At 40.8% G+C, this 24957-nt stretch overlaps 2 protein-coding genes across 8 annotated transcripts in view; one reads left to right on the top strand and one right to left on the bottom strand.

Annotated features, from left to right (window-relative positions):
* The window catches only part of LOC139469879 (early endosome antigen 1-like), a 129242-nt gene extending 116863 nt beyond the window's left edge, over positions 1-12379 (bottom strand). For 6 of the 7 annotated variants that reach the window (XM_071252194.1, XM_071252196.1, XM_071252198.1 and 3 more), the window contains exon 1: positions 3186-3541. In XM_071252194.1, the coding sequence (XP_071108295.1) occupies positions 3186-3296 (111 nt within the window). In that variant the 5' untranslated portion in view covers positions 3297-3541. Of the gene's footprint in view, positions 1-3185; positions 3542-12360 lie in introns of those variants that run through there. The other variant, XM_071252199.1, reaches the window with a different exon arrangement.
* A 908-nt stretch (positions 12380-13287) lies between these two features.
* Positions 13288-23543, top strand: LOC139469877 (hypoxia-inducible factor 1-alpha inhibitor-like). The gene is made up of 8 exons (XM_071252193.1): positions 13288-13419; positions 15663-15907; positions 16597-16745; positions 17566-17711; positions 17892-17998; positions 19730-19793; positions 21025-21132; positions 22033-23543. The coding sequence occupies exons 1-8, from the start codon at positions 13288-13290 to the stop codon at positions 22075-22077; spliced, it is 996 nt and encodes a 331-aa protein (XP_071108294.1). The 3' UTR covers positions 22078-23543.
* The last annotated feature ends 1414 nt before the right edge of the window (positions 23544-24957 follow it).

Raw genomic sequence — 24957 nt, 5'->3', positions numbered from 1 at the left:
CCCTGATACAAATATATATCAAATACAGCCCATGCAAGTCTATAAGCTTTTCATTACTCAAGTAACCTACTAGTCTGTCTTACAGACCCTGATACAAATATATATCAAATACAGCCCATGCAAGTCTATAATGTCTGGCAAGTCTAGATCATTGCAATATCAGGCTCAAAATGAAGAGAGTCGCTGGGCTCCCTTTTGCTACATTTTTATTAAGATAACTGAACTGGTTTTTTTCTGTACGATATGTTCATTTCAGAGACTAGATGTTAGTCTAGTAACCTACCTTCCAGGACAAATACTACTGAAATAAAGGATGATAACTATAAATGGGGATCCTGGTCAATGTTACTCGTAGTTCATAAAAACTTCACCTGTGACATGCTTGATTAGATAAACTTTCACGAAGATTAAAAAAAAGTACTTTACATTAAGATAAAAAAATGTAAAGATTATCTTATCAAGCATGTCACAGGTGACGTTTTTATGAACTAGGAGTAACATTGACCATAGTTATGTCTCAATGACTAAATAGAGACAGGTCACATTTAAATGTAGACTAGTTATGTTACATATTTATATCATACAAGAAGAGTCACACTCAATCTGATATATACACAATACAAGCATTCTGAGAGCATATACATTACAATGAGATGTCATTGATAGACACAGGAACATTGGAGTGAGTGAGTATTGCTTTATGACCCTTTTATGAGTGAGTGAGTAAGAGTATGGTTTTACGCCGCTTTTAGCAATATTCCAGCAATATCACGGCAGGGGACACCAGAAATGGGCTTCACACATTGTATCCATGTCGGGAATTGAACCCGGGTCTTTGGCGTGACGAGCAAACAATTTAACCACTAGGCTACCCAACTGCCCCTACCCTTTTATGATCCATTCAAGCCGTATCATGGTTGGGGACACCCGACATGGGTTTCACAAATTGTACCTATGTGGAAAATCAAACCCTCGCCTTCGAAGTGATGAGCAAATGCTTTAACCACAAGGCTATCCCAACGCCCAAACAACAGTTGGAAGAACAAGGAGGCATTAAACATTTATGGATAACTACTTCCTGATTGTTGGTAACAATGTTTCAGGGCCACTTCTTGCCCTTTCAGCACAGTCAATTGCCTTGAAACGTCACTACACACATTTAGGGAGTTGTTATCCGTAAATGTTAATTTCTTCATGATGTATGTGAATGTAAGCTCATTATGGTCATAAACAGCTACTGAAAATAGTAATACATGTAGTCCATGTACCCTGGATGATCCGGGTTACAATAGGTCTTCAGCAACCCGTGCGACTATGAGGCGACTCGCGTAAACGGGTGGTCAGGTTCGCTGACTTGGTTGATGCACGTCATTGTATCCCAATTGTGTGGATCAAAGTTCATGATATCAATCACCAGATTGCCTGGTCCAGACTTGATTATTTACAGGCTGCACCATATAGCTGGAATTTTTCTGAGTGCCATGTTAAACAACAAACAAACAAAAGAACAGTCACTGTCTGAACATTTACGTATGATGGGTATATCCTAATTAACTATGTTGTAACAAACATGGCCTTTAAAACATCAAATTATTTTTTTCATTATTACTGTACCCCTTCAAAAAACTTTTTGTATGCATCAATGTAAAGTGTTCTTTAAAAACACTTCTATAATTCCCTTAGCAGATCTTATTAGCACTATCATGATCAAAGTATAATCAATTAAACAATATTGAAATATCTTGTGAGTACAGGACCCACTAACAATATATTGTTGGCATCAACATGACTGAAGCACAGTATCCTTGAATACCCTGGTTGCATTAGCATCACCGATCAATATTCAATCTGTGAAAAACACTTCAATTATAAACAGATTTTTCAGCTGAACTTTCCAGAAATAGATTTTACGACACAAGGGCTTTTAAAACATGACCAAAGTCGCAGATGGAGAGTCCCTTTAAACATGTCTTGTTAGCAACAATATGACCAAAGTATAGTGTCTCTAAAAATATACACCTTGTTAGCAGTGTCATGATCAAAGTATTGTATCCTTTGAAGCATCACATACATTTTTGGTGCCCTCCAGTGCCAACATGCAATGCACAGGTCTAAGGGCCACACCGAATGCAAGCACCTGCTATAGACACTACTGCATCACACGGTCTCTAGTATGCTTACTATGCTGTAATAATTACTTGCCTTGGAGGAGAGACACACTTAGTGCATCCCTGCAACCAAGATCACTTGGCATGCAGCCCAATTGGGCTAACACTTTTTTGTGTTTTATCTTCTAGAATATTTTTAAAGTCAAGACAACATTTCCACCCATAGGTGACCTTTAGAAACCTTGTGAAAGTACAACGCCTTTGGATTTGATAGTTCAAATGTCAAGTGTATATTTCCATGGAGTAGGATGTCGTAAAATGTTCAAATTCTAAACCCATTATATCTACATGTGTTAACCTTGAATAGAACCTGTTCCTTTATTCCTCTTTTGAGAAAGGAATTCATTTTGCCAAAGATATCCTCAGCAACATATATACGCCAGCATTTTCAATACAAATATCAATATGTGTATGTCTAGAATCGATTGTTAGAAAGAACACACATTCCAATGAGCTAAGAATAGAAAAACTAAGTCATCTACCAGTTCCATAACCGAAGGTATTATGGATAGCGTATTCCCCAGGATAGTACTGTAAGGTAAATGTGAATATTTATACTGACTCATCTGTTATGATAGGCCATATATCAAAAGGCACATGTCACTCCTTGTACAATACAAAGTTAACACACCCTTTTCACAACAATGTTTAACAAAAACGCTATGTGTAACATTCTTTGAGTGTGTATAAAAAATGGGAATGGTTTAGTTGTTATCATTCTTAATCAAATTGTGCAACTATGTATAATTGGCAATTACGGAGGTTAATACATGGTTTTGTTTACATAAGACCGCCCATCAAAATGCTGACTGCATGTTGTGTTTTGGATTTAACATGAATGGACGGCACGACTGTTGTATATTGGGTTGGTATTGCGGGTATTGCAAAACAATCAGCTAATTATCACGTAGTTCACGTGCAATCAACAATGTGAACTACACATGCAATAAAACATTCTGACACATGCGGAGCCGATTCAAACAAACTGTCTCCGTGTCGTTATGATCATGGTCTCACCTTATTATTTTCCAATGCCTCTGCGGAATGGTTTTCTTTAGCTCCAAAGCAGTTTTGACACTTGGTCTTATTGAAAATGTTAGGCACAAACTTTCGACACTTAGAAGCCATTTTGGGTGTTTACATTCCAAATGGGATGACCACAATATATCGGCAGGTAAACCTGTCACCAAGCTTTCACAAGCTCCGACATACAGGTAGGTTATGTTGCGTCCCACATAATCACATAAACAATCACGGTAAATATCATCAATTGCTAAAAAGCCATCTTATATCTCCGTGGAAGAAAAGCCTATCAAAGAAAACAACGCCGGACTTCTGACTGTCCACTCGCTATATTCCGACAGTCTATTGCGGTCTTCTGAAGAGTAATTAGCGGAGCGATCAGGAGAGCGGCGGTCGACCTCGGAGGCAAAATATAGGTCTGCGCTGCTCGTGGTTGTTGTGCAAAGACAAATGGTTTTGCGAGTTTACATGTTTATGTAATGTAATAAGGTTGAGCCTTTTACCTATATGGAGTAATGTAAAGTGACATATGCGTAATATGTGTGTCGACAAAAACAACGCGCATTGATACATAGGAGCGTCAGTCGTCACAAAGGGCAGATAATAAACTCAATACTTTGAGGGCGAGAAAACTGGGAGAGAGCTGTAGGATCGGCTCACGTTTCTTAAACTCTTTTTCAATGATAGCGTATTAGGAAACATCGTTACGACATAGACAAGACAATTATCACTAACTAGTCGCACGTGGGTGATAGTCCCACTGATGATAGATAAGTCTGTTTATTTTCCTCAAATTGTATTTTTATACAGCGAAAGTGAGTGACATATCCACCGATAACACTATGTACGTGTTGAAATTTGAATTCAAATTTAAATTTACATGATAAAGCGTCAGTCTGCAGTTCTGGTTACTGTAAATAACCACCATGCTTTCAATTACATTTTAAAAAACAACCCGTAACAACCATTATGTAATATATAATATAAACCATGGATGATTGCCTTGCAGTATGTAATGAAATGAGTAGGCGTTATACTATATACGACTTCAACATGGAGATGATGCAGTAATATCCATCAACAAGTCCTTTCAAAGACTTGGTAGGTGTTATACTGTTTTGAGATATCTAAAAACCCGAATAACTCGAAACATTGCATGGGCGCATACAAGGGGGGGGGGGGGGGGGGGTGCCCCCCCCTTTTATTTCGAAAAACATCTTTTTAACACTGTATAAATTACCTCTAAGGAGAATAAATAGATCTTCATTGTGCACCCCCCCCCCCCCCCCCCCCCCCCCGTTTTCAAAAAAGCTGTATCCGCCCATGCATTGCGCGTAACTTTATTTTGGAAATTGTATAAATGTCGGGGTTATAATTGACAAAGGCAATAATTCGTTTTAAATATTCACAAATACTGTAAGTACACCAGTTGTCTTCTAAATAAAATAAAACGAATATTGTTTGTCTAGTGTTAGACCACGCCTGTTTCTTTAATTATCAGAAGAAAACAGCCCACCTGGGAGGGATGGGGGAGAGGGGATTAACTACTGCATGATTTATTCGAGTTGTGTGTATACCTTTCAAATTATTGACCCAAACATGCTCGATTAATCACGACGGTGTGTGATCTGGGGAATCAAGATAAAAGTATGTTTGGATTTTGTTGTAAAGATCACGTCACATTCGTGAACCAGGCCAGGTGTAACATTGCCCTATCATACAATCAGAGCGATTAACAACGACCATGCGTTGTATTGATGGATAATGTCAAAAACTTGCCGATCAACTCATACCCTTCATAGAGCCAGGACAGATACATCAACATGCAACAACCGGCTGCCGGAAGACAATGAATAGTGTGTATTACGTAGGTTACCCGTAAATGATGCATGTTTTCACCTGGCAATGACGTAGGTCCCCATCACATGGCTATAAATTGTTATATAAGCGTGTACGAGCGCGGATGTTGGTTTGGGGAAAAGCATTAATGCGCTTTGTGATCTGGCGATTCGCGTTCCGTAATGGCTAATTGTCTTCAATTGTTTTGTTTGTTGAGATATCGTAAAACGCCGTCATTTTCCATCATAATGACGGGGATCTGTATATGATCGAGTCCAGGCCAGACAGCCCGGTGATTGACATCATGAGCATCGATCGATACAACTGGGACACAATGACCGTCAATCGTACAATTTCAAGTCACCGAGCCTGACAACCCGGAATTATTCAGTCTCCTCTTTCGACAAGCATAGTCGCCTTTTAAGGCAAGCATGGGTTGCTGAAGACCTATTCCCTCCTGGAATTGGTTTCCAGCAACACATGCTTGTCGTAAGAGGCAACTAACGGGTGGTCAGGCTCGCTGACTTGGTTGATATGTCATCGTATTCCAATTGCGTAGGTCGATGACATCAATCACTGGATTGTCTGGTCCAGACTCGTCTATTAACAGACCACCGTTAATAGCTGGTATGTTGCTGAGTGCAGCGTTAAACAACAAACAAATATTATGACTGGAATATACTAAAATCGTAAACAATTCACAGTCCCCCCACGTGCTGACATACCGTAGTAGTGCAGCAGTGGCGTGTAACCTAGAACACGATACAAGCCATAGTTCAGTGTATAATTGTAGGAGTCAGCGGATGGTGTGACTATTTGTAGGCAGGTATCATTGGCATTTCCCCCGCTAGACGCGATATAGATGCAATTATGAATTGTGACTGGCGAAGGAATTCCTATATAGGAAATGATTGTGACCGAATTTCTCCACGTGCCAACGGCACTTACACCGTGTAGTTTTTCTCTGCCAAAGTGACATATTTATGTTCTCACGTATCGGCCATTAAGCTCACACTCAACATTGCAACAGTTATAATGTTTCTAGTATCACTAAACCCCCATTGTGGTGGCACAATTGACTTAACACCTGAAGCCTGGAGCCATTAATCAAATAATTGAAACAAGACAGCAACATGGGTCTGTTTCACACAATATGTGGATAGATATTTAAGTCCTGGGAGATCATCAGTGTTCATCACGTACTTGTCAATAAACTGTTCAGTTAAATATGTTTCTGATCGCGATCTCGAAAATGATAGATTGCCGAAGAATGTCTGTCTATATCGGGAATTGTCAACTTATTTGTATATCAGACATAAAATGATGATTCATCAATAAACGGAAAGATGAGAGTGAAAGTTGTTTTACACCGCAGATAACGCAAGTTAAGCTATATTACTACATTGTGTGAGTGAGTGAGTTAAGTTTAACGCCGCTTTTAACATTATTCAAGTTATATAACGGCGTGTCAGCTTAATGTGGGAGGAAAGCCCGAAGTATTACTACACTGTAACAATGCAATCAGGATGGGAGAAATATAACGTGGCAGATAACAGGAAAACGATCCACGTCGTTCGAGAATACGATAGCACATAATTCGTCAGGTTTCCGTTTCACAAATACATCGTAAGGTTACGGTTGTAACTGCCACAGTTTAACAGAGACTTACGACAGTCGTAGCTCAACGATGCTTTGTGTGACGGACCCAGGTGACCAACTGATCCTCACTTTAGTCAGCTCTGACGTCAAGCATGGGGCACGAGCCCGGAAAGTTCACGGTGCTATTCATGTGTATGTACATGGGCGGATACAGGGGGTGGGGTGGGGTTGGGGGTGGGGTGCGCGCGCACCCCTCCTTTTTATTTCGAAAATGTCTGTATAAATTACCACCAAAGTGAATAAAAAGATGTTAATTGTGCACACACACCACCACCCACCCACCCCAACCACCCTTTTAAAAAAAGCTGTATCCGCCCATGATGTATTATGGTGTGGTTATTTCTCTCATTGTTAGTTATCATTGATATCCCAGGGATGAGTATATTGATCACATGGTATTGGTGTATCAGAGCCTGGGAAGGATATGCATCATGCAGTGAAGTCAATGTATATAGAACATAAAGACGGTTCCTTTTCTCAGAGCAAATGTAGCGTATATGGCTGTCGAAATAAATATTTTCACTCATCCTCAATAATGCAGGGTATTATTATAAATTTACTGTACCAATTTTCCACCACCTTTAAAAAAGTGTAAAAAAGCAGGATTATTGTGCCAAGTGAAACCCCAGTGAGGCAAGCAGATCTAATAGTGAGTGAGTATGGTTTTACGCCGCTTTTAGCAATATTCCAGCAATATCACGGCGGGGGACACCACAAATGGGCTTCACACATTGTACCCATGTCGGGAATCGAACCCGGGTCTTCGGCGTGACGAGCGAACGCTTTAACCACTAGGCTACCTGACCGCCCCTGTTTCAGAAGTGACACCTGTCACAACCGCCATCATTCCAATCTCTTAACTTTTATCAAGGGTAAAGACCTCCCTTTACCCTTGTTACTTTGCACAGGATTTCTCTCAGGGGAGAGAGAAAAGATACATTAATATTAAGCATTGAACAAATACGGAACAAATGCATTTCTATTTGACATTTCCGTTAACATTTTTTTTATAACACAACAATTTTTTTTACAAAAATGTTCTATCATATTTATCTGTTGTACCATGGTACATTGCGTCTCGAGCATCTTTTTGTTTAAATTGCTTGACATAAACACAGCCATTCCATGGCTTTCTCATGCACGCAGCAGTACTCCCAATCAAGCCGAAACCGGTTTGATATAGTCTGCAAACTGCCATTTTGTGACGTGCACCAATCTAGCAGCACTGCCAACCCATATACGCAGGGACAGTGTCTCAGTTACACATAAGGCACTTGTAACAATACATCTATAATGCCACAGTAGTAACGACGTCAAGCGCATCGTGACAGTGATGGATCTGTGTGTGTGTCTGTGCGTTTGTGTCTGCGCGTGTGTGTGTGTGTCTGTGCGTGCGTGTGTGTGTCTGTGCGTGCGTGCGTTCGTGTGTGTCTGCGTGCGTGTCCACTCACCGATTAATTTAATCATTTAAATTAAAACATCAGACAAAAAGCAGTTTTAACAGAATAATTCTATTTCACGTCGACGTGGAGCACGTCTTTTTGACAAAATGACTTCTCAGAATTCAGCGCGTCCACAGTTCCATCAACATTGTCTTCTCGCCCATGCATGTAACAGCATCATTGGTATCCCGACTGTTCGGAACACGTGCCACAGCATGCATGGGCAGCGTATGTACTGGAACTACTGCAATGGCTTTGCCAGTTATACTTCAGATGACTTTATAACCAACATTTACTATAAACATTGACACGCCGAATGGATTGTTCAAAGCATTGATTAACAAATCCATATTATGAACATGATGTCTATAATAATTGAGAAAATTATCAGCGAATTTACTACGTTCGTTTCTTAAACAAAATACACAGAAATACCGAAAGTATGTTCAAGTACAGTTTCATGAATTTCGAGCTGTCTTCGATCGCAAGAAATCTATTTGCGCTTCACGCTGTCAATAGGACATACACGATTGTCTCCCCTTAATCATATCTGTCAGTGTCAGCATTTAAACTTAGCCTTCTTTCGCCGAACAGAAAACCTCATCACGATACTGTTTGCACTATAAACAATGGGTTCTAAATATAAGCTGATTGTTATTTATAAAAGATTTGCCAAGTAACGTTACCAAGGACACAGAGAAAGTGATAAAACAATCGCAAAAGCGAATTTCGTCATTGAATTCAAATTATCTTGTTTCAAACATTCAGGTTTATCACTATTTTATTCATTAGATTAATGTTAACAAGTGTGTACAGCAATATTCAAACATTATGAAAACATAAATCCATAACGTATGTAATTTTAATTAGGTAATATTGGTAGTACCGAACGCCTTATTCAGCCTTAACAAGTACGGATTCCGGGTTATAAAATTGATTTCAAGCAATCTATGCTTGTTAAAAGAGGCGACATAGATGGATCGGGTGGTCAGGCTCGGCGACGTGATTGATTGCGTGTCATCGTACTCCGACAGCGTGGGGCGTGCTCAAACTATCCATCACTGGCTTGTTTGTTTCAGACTCGATTATTTACAGGTCTCCGTGATAGAGATGGAATATTGTGGCGTTAAATACCATTCATACACTCACTCATTGACTTCTATATTATATGCAATAAAAAAACGTCTCTACCCCTCATATGCATGGAGCGGCTCGATGTAGACGACATAGCGGCCCTATGTATGTAGTGGATACAATAATGATGCTGCTCGACGGTTTGGTTCCAAAAGCGATAACAGACCATCTCATTGTGGCGATTGGGTTCCAAAAGCGATAACAGACCATCTCATTGTGGCGATTGGGTTCCAAAAGCGATAACAGATCATCTCACTGTGACGATTGGGCTCTGTAGACGATAACAGACAACCTCATTCTCACGATTGGGTTCTGTAGACGATAACAGACCATCTCAATGTGACGATTGGGTTCCAAAAGCGATAACAGACCATCTCATTGTGATGATTGGGTTCCAAAAGCGAGAACAGACCATCTCATTGTGACGTTTGGGCTCTGTAGACGATAACAGACCATCTCGTTGTGACGATTGGGTTCTGTAAACAATAACTGACCATCTCATTGTGATGATTGGGTTCCATAGACGATAACAGACCATCTCATTGTGACGATTGGGTTCCATAGACGATGACAGACCATCTCATTGTGATGATTGGGTTCAATACACGACAATAGACCGTCTTATTGTGACGATTGGGTTCCCAAAGCGATAACAGACTATCTCATTGTGATGATTGGGTTCCAAAAGCGATAACAGACCATCTCATTGTGACGATTAGGTTCTGTAGACGATAACAGACGACCTCATTGTGATGATTGGGTTCCAAAAGCGATAACAGACCATCTCATCGTGACGACTGGGCTCTGTAGACGATAACAGACTACCTCATTCTCACGATTGGGTTCTGTAGACGATAACAGACCATCTCAATGTGACGATTGGGTTCCAAAAGCGATAACAGACCATCTCATTGTGATGATTGGGTTCTGTAGACGATAATAGACCATCTCATTGTGACGATTGGGTTCTGTAGACGATAATAGACCATCTCATTGTGACGATTGGGTTCTGTAGACGACAATAGACCATCTCATTGTGACGATTGGGTTCAAAAAGCGATAACAGACCATCTCATTGTGACGATTGGGTTCTGTGGACGATAACAGACCATCTCATTGTGATGATTGGGTTCCAAAAGCGATAACAGGCCATCTCATTATGACGATTGGGCTCTGTAGACGATAACAGACTACCTCATTCTCACGATTGGGTTCTGTAGACGATAATAGACTATCTCATTGTGACGATTGGGTTCTGTAGACGATAATAGACCATCTCATTGAGACGATTGGGTTCTGTAGACGACAACAAACCATCTCATTGTGACGATTGGGTTCTGTAGACGATAATAGACTATCTCATTGTGACGATTGGGTTCTGTAGACGATAATAGACCATCTCATTGAGACGATTGGGTTCTGTAGACGACAACAAACCATCTCATTGTGACGATTGGGTTCCAAAAGCGATAACAGACTACCTCATTCTCACGATTGGGTTCTGTAGACGATAACAGACCATCTCAATGTGACGATTGGGTTCCAAAAGTGATAACAGGCCATCTCATTATGACGATTGGGCTCTGTAGACGATAACAGACTACCTCATTCTCACGATTGGGTTCTGTAGACGATAACAGACCATCTCAATGTGACGATTGGGTTCCAAAAGTGATAACAGACCATCTCATTGTGATGATTGGGTTCCAAAAGCGATAACAGACCATCTCATTGTGACGTTTGGGCTCTGTAGACGATAACAGACCATCTCGTTGTGACGATTGGGTTCTGTAGAAGATCACAGACCATCTCATTGTGACGATTGGGTTCTGTAGACGATAACAGACTCCCTCATTGTGACGATTGGATTCTGTAGACGACGTCGTACCATCTCATTGTGACGATTTTGTTCCATAGATGAAGACAGACTACCTCATTGTGACGATTGGGTTCCACAGACGATGACAGACTACGTCATTGTGACGTTTGGGTTCCATAGACGATAACAGGCCATCTCGTGTTATCCTTAGGTTCCACGGACAATGACCGTCCATCTCGGTGTGAGGATTGGTTGCTATAGACGATGACCGTCCATCTCGTTGTGACGATTGGGTTCTACAGACGATGACAGTGTGAATGTTGTTTTTAGGCAGCCAACAATTTTCCAAGATTCAAGGAAAGGTTTCAGAACCCTGTCTTCGATAACGTTTATCCTGCTTACGACATATGTAAAACAAGGTCCATCCGATAACAATGATTCGATATTTCTAATTGCCTAACTCGGTTTGTATTTCTTTAATACTACATCTTCACATCTACATCTTTACATTTATATCTTAACACATATCCTTTCTCTGCGGGCCCTGTATAAAAAGAATATTACAGATGCTCTATGCTATAACGGATGTGTATATGTCCGTTATTCACAATTTGTATGTGAGGTGAGGTGAAATTGGGTTTAACGTCGCACTTGTATAGCGACGTGCATGCACGTGTGTGTGTGTGTGGCTGCTTGTACTAGTCCGGACTTATGCCGATTTATAGTGCTAGCCAACTGAGATTCCATGCCGCAGTTTAACATGAATACCCGACTCATACACAGTATACTGACTCCGAGCCGACCAGTCCTTGCTTTAGCCCCTTAATGCCGAGCGTCAGACAGAGTAACAACAAGTACCATCTTTTAACCTCTTTTGGTATGACGCGGCCGGGGATCGAACTCCGGACCTTCCGCTCTCCGGACGGACGCTCTACCTCTAGACCGCGGAGGCGGTCCTCACAATTTGTATGTAACTGTAGTGTCGAATAGTGTCTTTTCAAGCTTATACAAAGTCAGTGAGGCCTAAACAATCAGACGTTATCATAATTAACGTCAACAGTGTTATGGTTACGTCGACTTTCACTTTGTGTGAGCTATTTGGAATATTAACCTTCAGAGAGTGAGCGTCAAACTAGGTGAACGTCGGAGCTTGCGATTCTTTATAATTGCATTTGTGCTTCACTTCTTTTCTCTGTTTTGTCATTATGTATGTATGCATTATTCATGATTTCAAAATATTTCAAAAGAGATCTATATAGAGACAGATTCAACTCACTTGTTTCACAAGCACATGTTGTATTTCATATTTCCACAGCGTGTGTTTAATGTGAGTGTCTGCCCTGTACGTGCATGTCCGCACGAAGAAGTCGCAGGTTTCGCAGAATCTTTACGTGTCGTGAAACATGTTCATAGACACGAGGTCCTGGTGTTTTGTAAAGTATGTTACTAATAATACCTCATTTTCATATTGTCTGTTTGCCTGCTTGCTGTCACTCCGCAATATTCCAGTAAAGGACTGGTCATTTATTACAGGGGAGGGCGGTGAGATTGGCTTTGGACTGGATCATATTTTGTCTCCTTATATGAATAAAATATAACTGTCATTTTTTCATTCTCCCTGCCCTCTGTGTCATTTTTTCATGATAACAAAGGCTTTAGTCAACGGACCGGGCTGCATATATCTGATCTTCAAAAGGGGGTGGGGTTCGATCCGCGTGCAACCCTCCTCTCTCAACCACAACCACCACACACAGAGTTTGCCTGAATCAATTTCTTAGGCAAAAACCCTTATAGGGCCCCACCACGCACCTGTCAGTTGGTAAGCTGAGCACTCGAATTTACAAATAAGTGATGCATTACTATTTAACAGTTCAAGCACTCTTATCTTAACTTGGCTTAACTTGAACATGAATCAATGAAAATGCGCTGATATGAAAATGTATCATTCTGAAAACCAAACAAGGAAGTACATCACGTGGACGATGTGTTTACTATTTTCTCACTCGGGGACCAGTTTGTGTACATTTATTTATTTTACGTATTATTCTGGATATTTTGCAATATAGATATTTTGTTACCGACTGATATCCATACTATATGTTTCCATAATATGTGAATTGTAATAAAAACTTTCTAGTAACGCATAGTCTATGTTGCTTCTAGGTGAATTACCTATCAATGACTGGTCCTCTTGAACACAATCATGGCGGCTGCTACGGCAGAAGATACGCTACGAGAAGTTTCCAAAGAAGTTAAACAGTACACCTTCACACCAGAGCCCATTCCGAGACTCAGTTGTACAGATCCTAAGGCGGAGAAGTTAATTGCCAATGAAGTAAGTACCCTTTCATTTAAGTTAGACCAGGCAATCGCTTTATAACGCTTGACAGGGGGTGCGTGCCCATTGTTTACATTTTCAACACCTGGCTGAGGCAAGGGCCTTACAGTTAAATAGCTCACGTAGGTAAATGGGGTTAATAACAAATATATTGTGACAACAGTGTCTTTTATTCAAGGTTTGCAAGCTCCTTTCTGTTGGTTTTGTTTTATTTCTGCGGTGCAGGAGACCCGTTTAGTGAAGAGAATATGCGTACGTGACATAGCGCGTGTAGTCAATGGCAGTCTCCAGACGATTTTTTTGGTACTATATGAGTGTAAATGACATGACACATGTCACTCTTGAGGGCTACATGTTGAGTATCACGTACACAGACTTTTTACTTTATTATACATAATATTTTTTCAGTGTTTTCTTTTTGTTATATTAATTTATTACGTGAATATTCAAGTTTGAAGTTGTCATTGGATAAGAATGATTTGATGCAAGTTATCAGGCAGGGGGATCTTACAAGAAGAAAGGAATGTGCATTCTCTGTCATCCAAAAGCCAATTTGAGTTCATACTAATTCAGCTTGATTATTGATTGTCATAGATGGATTAAGCAAAATGATAGAACACATTTCGAGAGGATAAATTCATCAATATCCCTGATCCTTTTATGTGCATAAATCAAACAAAGTATATACCATATACCTCATTATACCATTATGACAGATGACTAAACCACAAATTGAAACCCTCATTTGAATATTAGTTTTACTCTTAAGGGCAAAATCTAAAAAACAGTTCAATAAGCATAACCCACTAGTTGTCTGTAGACACTTGTCTGATACAAAGAAATGAGAAACATTGTATGGGTTATTCTCTGGAAACGATCCCTACCCTATTTAAATTCCTACTTGCTGCCATGAGAACGCAGCTAAAAAATATATAAAATCCTGAATAGCACAAGTTCAGTGTATGTTTGTTTGTTTGTTGTTTAACACCGCACTCAGCAATATTCCAGCTACATGATGGCGGTCTGTAAAGTAATTGAGTCTGGACCAGACAATCCAGTGATTGACAACACGCAATTGGGATCGATGACATGTATCAACCAAGTCAGCGAGTCTGACCACCCGATCTCGTTAGTTTCCTTTTACGACAAGCATAGTTGCCCTTTACGACAAGTATGGGTTTCTGAAGACCCATTGTACCCTGGAATCTTCACGGGTCGATGTGTATATTAAGTTGCATGAAGTAAAGATGTGTATATTAAGTTGCATCAGGTGATTGCAAAATTCATTAACCGACAGTTACATTTGGTAAAACATGTGTATACTACTTTAAATGATTTACAGGGATTGTTACGAAACAGGTTTTCGAGTTAAAATACTCAGATGTAAGGAAACATGTTGGTAAAATGTTTTGTGAATACCGTATTCAACGTAATAAGCGCCCACGGCGATATTTGCTGATACTTTCAACTTAACCTTCTGATTACCGGTACTTCCCGTTTGGAACAATGGGCGTCGACGATATTTACTCATTGTTAATGTGGAGTTGCGGTAAGTCAATATGTGCAAGCATGCACGCGGTATTATATGTAAGAGACATATACATTGTATATCTCAAGGGGTAAAATACTGAGGGTGATTGTTTTCTGTGTTCAACAAACCACAAATTTTACGTTTTTCAATTCTGTTTTTTTTTTCACCAAAATCATATTCTGATAAGCACCTGCTATTTCTAATTTTGAGAACGCCCTGGGCGCTTATTATGCCGAATACGGTACCTAATAAAAATTCTGGATACCCAATAAAAATCAAACCCATGGGTAAAATACCTAATTTACCAAAAGCTTATCTTGAGCACAGTACATGTTGTCATGAATCAGCTGATTTATTTGACTGTGTTCTACTCATGTCCATGAGTGTTGACTCATAATCTACCCTTGTTTGGGGGCACAGGTGGCCTAGTCTTTTAAGGAGCTGCAGTTCGCTTTGCAGAGTTGCGTCCCTTGGGCATGCTAGAAACCTATGATTGTAGGTTCGAATCCCGGTTTGCCTCGATTATGTTTCAAGGTTTGTCAGCACCATACCCATGCTCTTGGATTTCACCAAAGTGGTAAACATCTAAGACCTACATCACTTCAGGCATTCCTCCCACATTAAGCTGACACACCGCAATATAACTGGAATACTGTTAAAAGCGGCATTAAACCCAACTTACTCACTCACTCTACCCTTGTTCATTCAGCAACCTGTCATCTTAACGGACACGGACCTGGTGAAGTCGGCACTCCACTGGAATCTGGACTACTTGGGGTCGAACATCGGCGAGGGTACTTACACGGTATACTCCTCAAGCAACCACAAGTTCCTCTACTTTGATGAAAAGAAAATGAGTTATGTGCCTGGTTTTGTCCCACCCACAAAACACATGGATCTGACCTTTGATGAATTTAAGAGCAAAGTAAACAACAGCAGCCCTGGCTCTGAAAGGTACAGGTGTGATGACATACAATAATCAACTTGTGTTGTGTAGTTTACAGGCATGTTTGTTTGTTTCTTTGTTAACACCGCACTCAGCAATATTACAGCTATATGACTGCAGTCTGGAAATAATCAAGTCTTGACAAGACAATCCAGTGATTGACATCATGAGCATTGATGTCATACATCAACCAAGTCAGCGAGCCTGACCACCCGATCTAACAGCAAGCATAGTCGCCTTTTACGGCAAGCATGGGTTGCAAGATGTAGTAATTAATGTGACATGTATACATATATTCATTATGAAAAAAGGTCTAAGTTAGGCAGGGCAGGGCACAGGTGCCAGAAACATGATTGTGGATTTTTTGGTTCGTCAGCACCATACCATGCTCATGGGTTTCATGGGTGGTGATGTATGTTTGGCTTGAGTCAATCTTATTAAAGTTAGATCTTTTACTGTATGATGTCTCTTTACGTTAAGAACTGAGAACATAGGTTGCTTGTCGTAAGAGACCTGGTGACTTGGTTGATTGCATGTCATCGTAACCCATCAGCATGGACGGTTGTTCTCAATCACTGGATTGTCAGGTCTAGTCTTGATAACTTACAGGCCACCATCATATAGCTGGACTATTGCCGAGTGTGGTGCTAACCAACAAGCAAAAAGTATTATGTCTTACATGTATGTGTTGTTCCAGGTACTACCTGCAGCAGGCCCTGAACGACTCGGTGGACCAGCGGATCGTCATGGACTTCATGGGCTTCAACTGGAACTGGATCATGGAGCAGCAGAAGAAGTACAAGTGGGGGCAGCTCACCTCCAACCTCCTGCTCATAGGCATGGACGGTGTGTACACGGGAGGGACCCAGCAATGCTGAAACTGTCCATGCCCCCCCACATTGATGACAAGTTAAATGTCAATACTACTGATACTGGCAATGACTGTTATAATATGAAAAAATAGTCAACCACTTACGTATCCCTTCCCTTTGATCAAAAATACATCCTGCTTGAAAAGACACATGGGTGTCCTTTCTGAAACTGTTCACCGGACAGCAATTAGGAGTATGTCCTTTACTCCTAAGCAACATCTTAAGCAGTGTGGTAAATCCAGCACACAATTAGTGGCAGGCTTTGATCATGATCAGAGTGTTCAGAATTAAATCAAACTCTTTTCTGTCGTCAACATATCTAAACAAATTTCTGTGTAAAGACAAAATATTTCTCGATTGATAAACAAGAAGTGTTGTTGTGGTTGATTGGCAGCTATATACTCATGACAATGTTGTTCTGAAATCTCATGGGCCTGTGGGGTAGCTTAGTTGTGAAAGCGTTCGCTCGTCACTCCGAAGACCTGGGTCGATTCCCCATGTGTACAATGTGTGAAGCCCATTTCTGGTGTTCCTCTGCCTTGAAGATGCTTCAAATCCAACTCACTCTCTCTGAAGTCCAATGCTAAATAAGTAGCCATGACACATGCCTTGTCATCATTGTTGTCTTCCTGCTGGCATGGATTGCTGCTCATGCTATCAACCACTGGTCTGCCGGGTCCAGATGTGATTACTTACAGGCAATAGTGAGTGGAATAGTGGTGGCTGGCATGAAACATCATTCACTTGTTCGTCAGTGTCTGATTATGCTTTGTAGAGGTGTTGTGTGTTTTCAGGTGTCATCACGCCAGCTCACTATGATGAACAACAGAACTTCTTCGCTCAGATCCAGGGCTTCAAACGTTTCCTGTTGTTTGAACCGTCCCAGTTTGAATGTCTCTACCCATACCCTATTTTCCATCCTCATGACAGACAGAGTCAAGTGAGTTCTCACATAACGTGTCCCATCGTTCTCAAAGAAAATGTGTAAGAAATCAATTTTAAATGTGTATATGTGTATTTGCTCCAGAGAAATGTGTAAAAGTAATGATAAAAACATGCATTCAACCAGATGTCACAGTAACTGTTGTTTTACTGTGTTTTCATTTGGATCATGTTTCAGGTTGATTTTGACAACCCTGACTTCAAGAGATTCCCTAAGTTCAGAGATGTTAAAGGCCACGAGGCAATTGTCGGACCCGGGGACGTCCTGTACCTGCCTGTGTATTGGTATGTAGTTTCCATGTTGTTGCTTGACAGTCCAACCTCTTTTTAAGAACACCTGTCTCAGTGGTCTAGTGGATAGAGCATTTGTCCTTTTCCCCCTCCCTCACCCTCAACCTCCCCCTCCCCTCCCTCTCCTCTTCCTCTCCCTCTCCCTCACCTTCTCCCTCAACCTCACCTTCTGCCCCTCCCCCTCCTTCTCCCTCTGTCCCCCCTCCCTCTCCCCTCCCTCTCACTCACCTTCCTCTCCCTCACCTTCACCCTCACCCTCACCTTCTGCCCCTCCTTCTCCTTTTCCCTCTGTCCCTCCTCCCCTTCCTCTCTCACCTTCTCCATCCTCACCTTCTGCCCCTCCCCTCCTTCTCCCTCTGTCCCCCCCTCCCCTCCCTCTCCCCTTCCCCTCCCTCACTTCTCCCTCACCCTCACCTTCTGCCCCTCCCCTCCTTCTCCCTCTGTCCCCCCCTCCCCTCCCTCTCCCCTTCCTCTCCCTCACTTCTCCCTCACCCTCACCTTCTGCCCCTCCCCCTCCTTCTCCCTCTGCCACCCTCACCTTCTCCCTCACCCTCACCTTCTGACCCTCCCCCTCCTTCTCCTTTTCCCTCTGCCCTTCCTTCTGTCCCCCCCTTCCCCTCCCTCTCCCTCACCCTCACCTTCTGCCCCTCCTCCTCCCTCCTTCTCCCACTGTCCCCCCTCCCCTCCCTCTCCCTCACCTTCTCCCTCACCCTCACCTTCTGACCTCCCCCTCCTTCTCCTTTTCCCTCTGCCCCTCCTTCTGTCCCCCCCTCCCCTTCCTCTCCCTCACCCTCACCTTCTGCCCCTTCCCCCTCCTTCTCCCTCTGCCCCTCCCTCTGTCCCGCCTCCCCTCCCTCTCCCTCTCCCTCACCTTCTCCCTCAACCTCACCTTCTGCCCCTCCCCCTCCCCCTCCTTCTCCCTCTGTCCCCCCCTCCCCTCCCTCTCCCTCACCTTCTCCTTCACCCTCACCTTCTGCCCCTCCCCCTCCTCCCTCTTGAGACATCATGAGCATTGATCAATGCATCACGGCACTAGTAGCAGCAGCAGAAGCACCAGTATAAGTATTAGTAAATGTAGTAGCAGCAGTATAAGTATTAGTACATATAGTAGTAGCAGTATATGTAGTACTGGTAGTATATGTAGTGGTATAGTAGTTTTTGTGTGTTTGTTTGTTGTTTAACGCCACACTCAGCAATATTCCAGCTTTTTCACGGTGGTCCGTAAATAATTGAGTAGGGACCAGACAATCCAGTGATTGTTACTATAAGCACTGATCCACGCAAATTGGGATACTATGACATGCATCAACCAAGTCAGCAAGCTTTCCCACCCGATCCCGTCAGTCACCTCTTGGCATGGGTTTCAGAAAATCTATTCGAAACCGGATTTTCACGGGTAGAGACATTGAATGAAACTGAATATGCTTATGAAGCATTGTCAACAAAAATAGTTAACTTGGTATTTTTGAGGACCTTAATATGCACATGTCCCTTTGTTGGGGACTTGAATGGTTGTTTGAGTCGTGGTCTTTTCCTGTTGGTGCAAAACTTAAAGCGTTAAAGCATTTGCCAGTCACACCGAAGACCCAGGTTCAATTCCCAATGTGGGTACAATCTGTGAATCCCAATTCTGGTGTACACCGTCGTGCTATTGCTGGAATAATACTAAAAGTGGTGTAAAAGCATACTCACTCACTCACTCATGTATTGTCTGTATATTTGCAGGTGGCACCAAGTGGAGTCAGTGCCTAAAAGGGGTGTTACTGTGTCTGTCAACTTCTGGTACAAGGTTGGTATGACTGATAATGTAACAGCTCCATGTCAATATGCATGCCAAAAGATTTTGTCTGAATTTGACCCTGCCACAGCACTTTATTTCTTAAACCATGCAGTGCATACATATCATGTATATCTCCTTTATAACCTAAGGAAATCAATTGGCACATTGATATTGCATGTCAAGGGTCAAGGTCATTCTTGAGGTCATAGGCTGAAATTAACTTTTTTTTACCCTGAACTTGATGATATAATGCAGATTAGTGAAACTTGGTACATGTCATCCTTAGGGTGTGGCCAAGGTCGGAAAAGGTCATGAGTGACTAAGGTGTGAGGTGAAGGTCATTTGAAGAGTATGTTTTCCATTGTTTCTAATATGTATTTTTTGGCAGGTTTTTTAAAAGTCATTTTCATGTAGTGTTTATAGCATTTGATAACTTATACGGTCTGTGATGTGGTTGAAACGAAAGTTCTTTAGTTTTGTTATTAAGGTAGATAGATACATTGTACTGTATTGGGCGTATTGTCTCCCATACTGGAAGTGATGTCATTAAGTCGGAAGTGCTTATAACTTTGTTATGAAGGTAGCTAGAGGCACAGTTTGGGGATGAGTCTGTTTCTGTTTCTTCACGTAATTTAAACACATTTCCAGTTGCACCCTGTTGTACTGATTCACCAACAAGACCAAGGTTTTGGGAACATTTGCAAATGGGTCAAAATTCAGTGAAATCAAAGGTTACGTTTCAACACTGTCAGGCCAATTATTTCACGTACAGTAACAACTTACTTGAAGGCCCAGACAGTCTGGACAAGAATTAAAGGGTTTGAGTCACCAACCCTGTTTGAGGCAAAGTTAAATGGAAACCAAAATTGTGAAACTTCCGTGAAAGTTCCATGCCATTGAAATAAAGGATTCTTGAAGATTTAATAGAAAATGTTGAAAACTCTCCTTCCATGGGGCTACAAGGCAGAGATGGCTGAATATATATATGTAGATGCGGATAAGCAAGTTTTACTTCTTGGCTTTTTTCATGATCAGCCTTGACAATTTTGAGAAAATACATTTTAATACTTCTCAGAAAAAGCTGTAGAAAATGTGTTTTTTTACATCCACGTTTTTTATGTCCATGCTGTCCTCCCAACATCAGTCTGACCCTATTGGACATTTTATTTATATGAAAATTGTTTAAAGCCCTTTATGAAATTTCCCACTTCTTGTGTACAATGTGACATGTTGTGTTTAGTCCGCCCCCACTGAGAAGGTTGTGTACCCACTGAAGCCTCAGCAGAAGGTTGCCATGATGAGGAACATTGAGAAGATGATCACAGATGCCCTCAATGATGCTGACGAGGTGAGCCCTGCTCCTGTACTTACAAAACAGAGACTGCCTCCGTGGTCTAGTGGTAGAGTGTTGGCCCAGAGAGCGGAAGGTCTGGGGTTCGATCCCTGGCCACGTCATAATCAAAGACGTTAAAGATGGTACTGGTTGTTACCCTGTCTGGGGCCCGGTATTAAAAGACTAAAACAAGGACTGGTCGGCTCGGAGTCAGTATACTATGTCTGAGTGGGGTATTCATGTTAAACTGTGGCATGGTACCTCAGTGGGCTAGCACTATAAAATCAGCATCAGTCTGGATGTTGAAGTCAAGTTAAGAGGGGTTCTCATGTCTCTTATCAGGGGATTTCTAGCACCTTTACAAATTGTACAGTATTTCAGACTCCTCACAAATAAGATCCACTCTTGTCTGACATACTTGACAAGACAAACCATGAAAGGTAACTGCATGGAGGAATGTTTTGATTGGTCGATTGCTTGTGATTTGTTACATGAAGTAAGATAAGTTCCAATCCATTCAACTTGCAACATACTGACTCAAAGGTACTGACAACCGGGTTACAAGTAGTTGTTACATAACGCCTTTTAACATTATTCATGCTCAAATGAGAAAGTACCCGTGAAGATCCGGGTTAGAATGGGTCTTCAGCAACCCATGCTTGCTGTAAAAGCAGACTATGCTTGTTGTAAGAGGCGATTAACGGGATCGGGTGGTCAGGCTCGCTGACTTGCGTGATGCATGTCATCACATCCCAATGGTGTAGATCGATGTCAATCACTGGATTGTCTGGTCCAGACTTGATTATTTACAGACCACTGTCATATAGCTGGAGTATTGCTGAGTGTGGCGTTTAACAACAAACAAACAGAACAAAACCAAATGAGAAAGATCTAAACTTGTTTTCTTTATTTCAGGTTCCTCCTTTTTTAAGAACAATGGTGCTGGGAAGATACACATGAGACACCCTTACCACCAACCATAGATCAGCTCTATTTATCACCATCATCATAAATCACCTTCATCAAGCTGTCATTCAATCACCTGTTTGTTGATCACCTCTTGACATGTTGGAACTATCTGTTAGGCCACAGCTGATTGGTTTTATGGTTTTGGAATCGGAGCCAAAGCCTTGATGATACAATAAAAATAGTTTCAATTATTTTTATATACCCAGCAGCTCCATCTTTTATTGATTATTAAAATGATTGATTATAAATTAGAAAAGATAATATGATGTTAAGGATGGTGGAATAGCCAAGTAGATAAAGCATTTGCTTTTTACATAGAAGACCTGGATTATATTCATATGGGTACAATGTGTGCCAAAATGCTGGACGTACTGAGAAGTGTACACAAAGTTGAGATGCTAGTGTTACATTAGGCTTGCTCCCCACCTCTCCCAAGACGGACAGCTTGGAGGAGTGGTCAAGTTCAGGCAAAATGGCAGTTCGAGCGAGTTACATTCAAGTCTCTTAAACACTGCTTTGTATGCTGACGCAAAATTATTGACAGTTAAACAGTTAACAATGACCCTAATTTCACATAATCAATAGCTCCATTTCACATGTGGTGCTAGTTACATGTTCTAGACCTAGATTGGAAAGCAAGACATAGTCATTCATTAATGTCAACAGACGAGGATTCTGATAGAACATAACAGTGCCCATTTAACACTTGATTTTCATGCCTTCTGAAAATTAGGCTGCAGTGTTTGTAGTTTACCAGTCCTGGAAGTGTCATGCTAATTGTTTTACAGTGTTAACATTTAAAGAGAATTACACATTGTAATTTTTGTCTGGAACACAGTATATAAAATATAATCGCCTTGATTCCTACACCATTTTTTGTGGTGGACACTCCATATGTTGTGAGGCCCACTGTTACTGGAACAGTTGTCACATTGCAAAATTAGCCAGTCTTTAGGTAAACAGTCCCATGTGCTTGGCTTTGACCCCTCAATTTTCGACATACCCTAATGTTTTGTTGTTGTTGTTGTTTAAAAAGGAGTTTATCAGTTTATCAATCGGAATGTTTGTTTTTGTGTTGCATGAATTAATTAACCAAACATTTCTAAAACAATATTTCATAATTTGACAAAACGCAAGTCTTTTTGTTTTAAACTGTGATGTTTTGCTGTGGACTCTAATTTAATATAGTGAAACCTCTGTGGTTCTAACTGCATGAACTTGATAAATTGCTTGAGACAAGAGAGAGTCCTACCTTTTTTAAATTATTTAAATCCACTTTAGTCAAATTGATGAGTTGATATTTTTTGGATAATACAAAAGAAGCAGAGAGGCATGTGCCTCAAATATACTACTAAAAAGAAGTTAAAAAAGACACCCGATTTTTTCATATTACTAAAGTATAATCTGTCATTGCCATGACTGGTTAACTATAGTTAAATGAGGGTGGTGGGGTAGCCTCAAAGAGGGCCTGGGTTTAATTACCGACATTTGTACAAAGCATGAAGCCCATTTCTGGTGTACCCACCTTGCTGGAATATTGCTAAAAGCTGCGTAAAACCACACTAAAACTCACTATAGTAATATGAAAGTATCGTTTGTTTTTTACTTGTTTTGAGTAGTATGCATTTCACTCTGTATGAGTAGTTGTTTTGTTAGTAGTATGCATATGTTAAGATTGTTAGTGATGTGTATGTAGCAATTAATCCTTGTTATATTGCTATGTAGTCATATATTCGGCTGATACTTTCCATACTTAGATGCTGAAGCTTACAAGATTTCACTGGATTATTAAATATATTTTCAATCTGATTAGTAAACTAATTCAAAAAGTAAAACTAAAATGTAAGTTTCAACAGAAGATTACTACGGACATATTTATATAGGAGCTCTGGTATTTTTTTACCTCACTTGGAACGAGGGTCTGTTGTCATATTTTTTTACAAGTGTTCATTCAACACAGATGACTGCCATGGCAATCATAATCGAAAATAGTGTGCATGTGATCTTGAGCATCTGAATTTTTTACTTTTGTCATGTATTTTGGAATGAAGGTAAAAGTTTGTGAAAAGAAATAGAATTCGAATTTGGGATTAGGAATTTGATTGTGTAAGTATGAGTTTTAACTCCAAGTGTTTTAGACATAAATACATGGTTAATTGTTTGTTTGTGGAAAAATAAGAAACTATTGCCCACACTGGGTAATAATCCTGTTGTGACTACAATCTCTGCAAGTTGGTGATCAACTATATAGAGTACAAACTTTGATGTTCACAGAAATTGTAACCGTTCATCAGTATGGCAATGGATACATGCAAAAGTTGTTCCTCTTGTTGACATTTTAAGAGGATAAAAATGAATGTACTCAGGTGAGCTACAATGCCATGGACTATTTTGTCCATTTCAAGTAAATCCTCAAGCTTTTCTGGTCACATGTTTGCGAGTTGCTTCTCCCCTTATATCTATTGACTGCTTTAGAAAACCAAATGCCGCTTTTCTTTGAAACAACTGTTGAAAAGTATCAAAACTGGGCCTGCTATTACCGGAATCTGTCACCATGGTTACTTTTTCCTTATGTTTCATGTTCTTGAAATATAGAGCAATGTCATTTTGTTATAAACTATTTTGATAAGTTTGAATTTTCTACTGAAGTCAGGAACTAGGTCCTTTTACTGGTTCTGATATCTGACAGTTTGTATATTGTGTGATCTTTCCGAAGCTAAATTGTACATATTACTGGATAACTTGTTTAGGGACTACCTGGGAATTGCAACATTGCAGAATACTGCAACTATTAGACTTTGCTTCTTTGCCTCTTTAGTCACACACAGTCTACAAGCCTGCTTGACAATAACTTACATGTATTTTATATTC

Source organism: Haliotis cracherodii, unplaced genomic scaffold, assembly GCF_022045235.1.
Source record: "Haliotis cracherodii isolate W230 unplaced genomic scaffold, xgHalCrac1.p SCAF_2, whole genome shotgun sequence".
Classification (NCBI taxonomy): Eukaryota; Metazoa; Mollusca; class Gastropoda; order Lepetellida; family Haliotidae; genus Haliotis; species Haliotis cracherodii.
The sequence above is the reverse complement of the archived record's forward strand: the minus strand, read 5'-3'. Positions and strand labels throughout refer to the sequence as shown.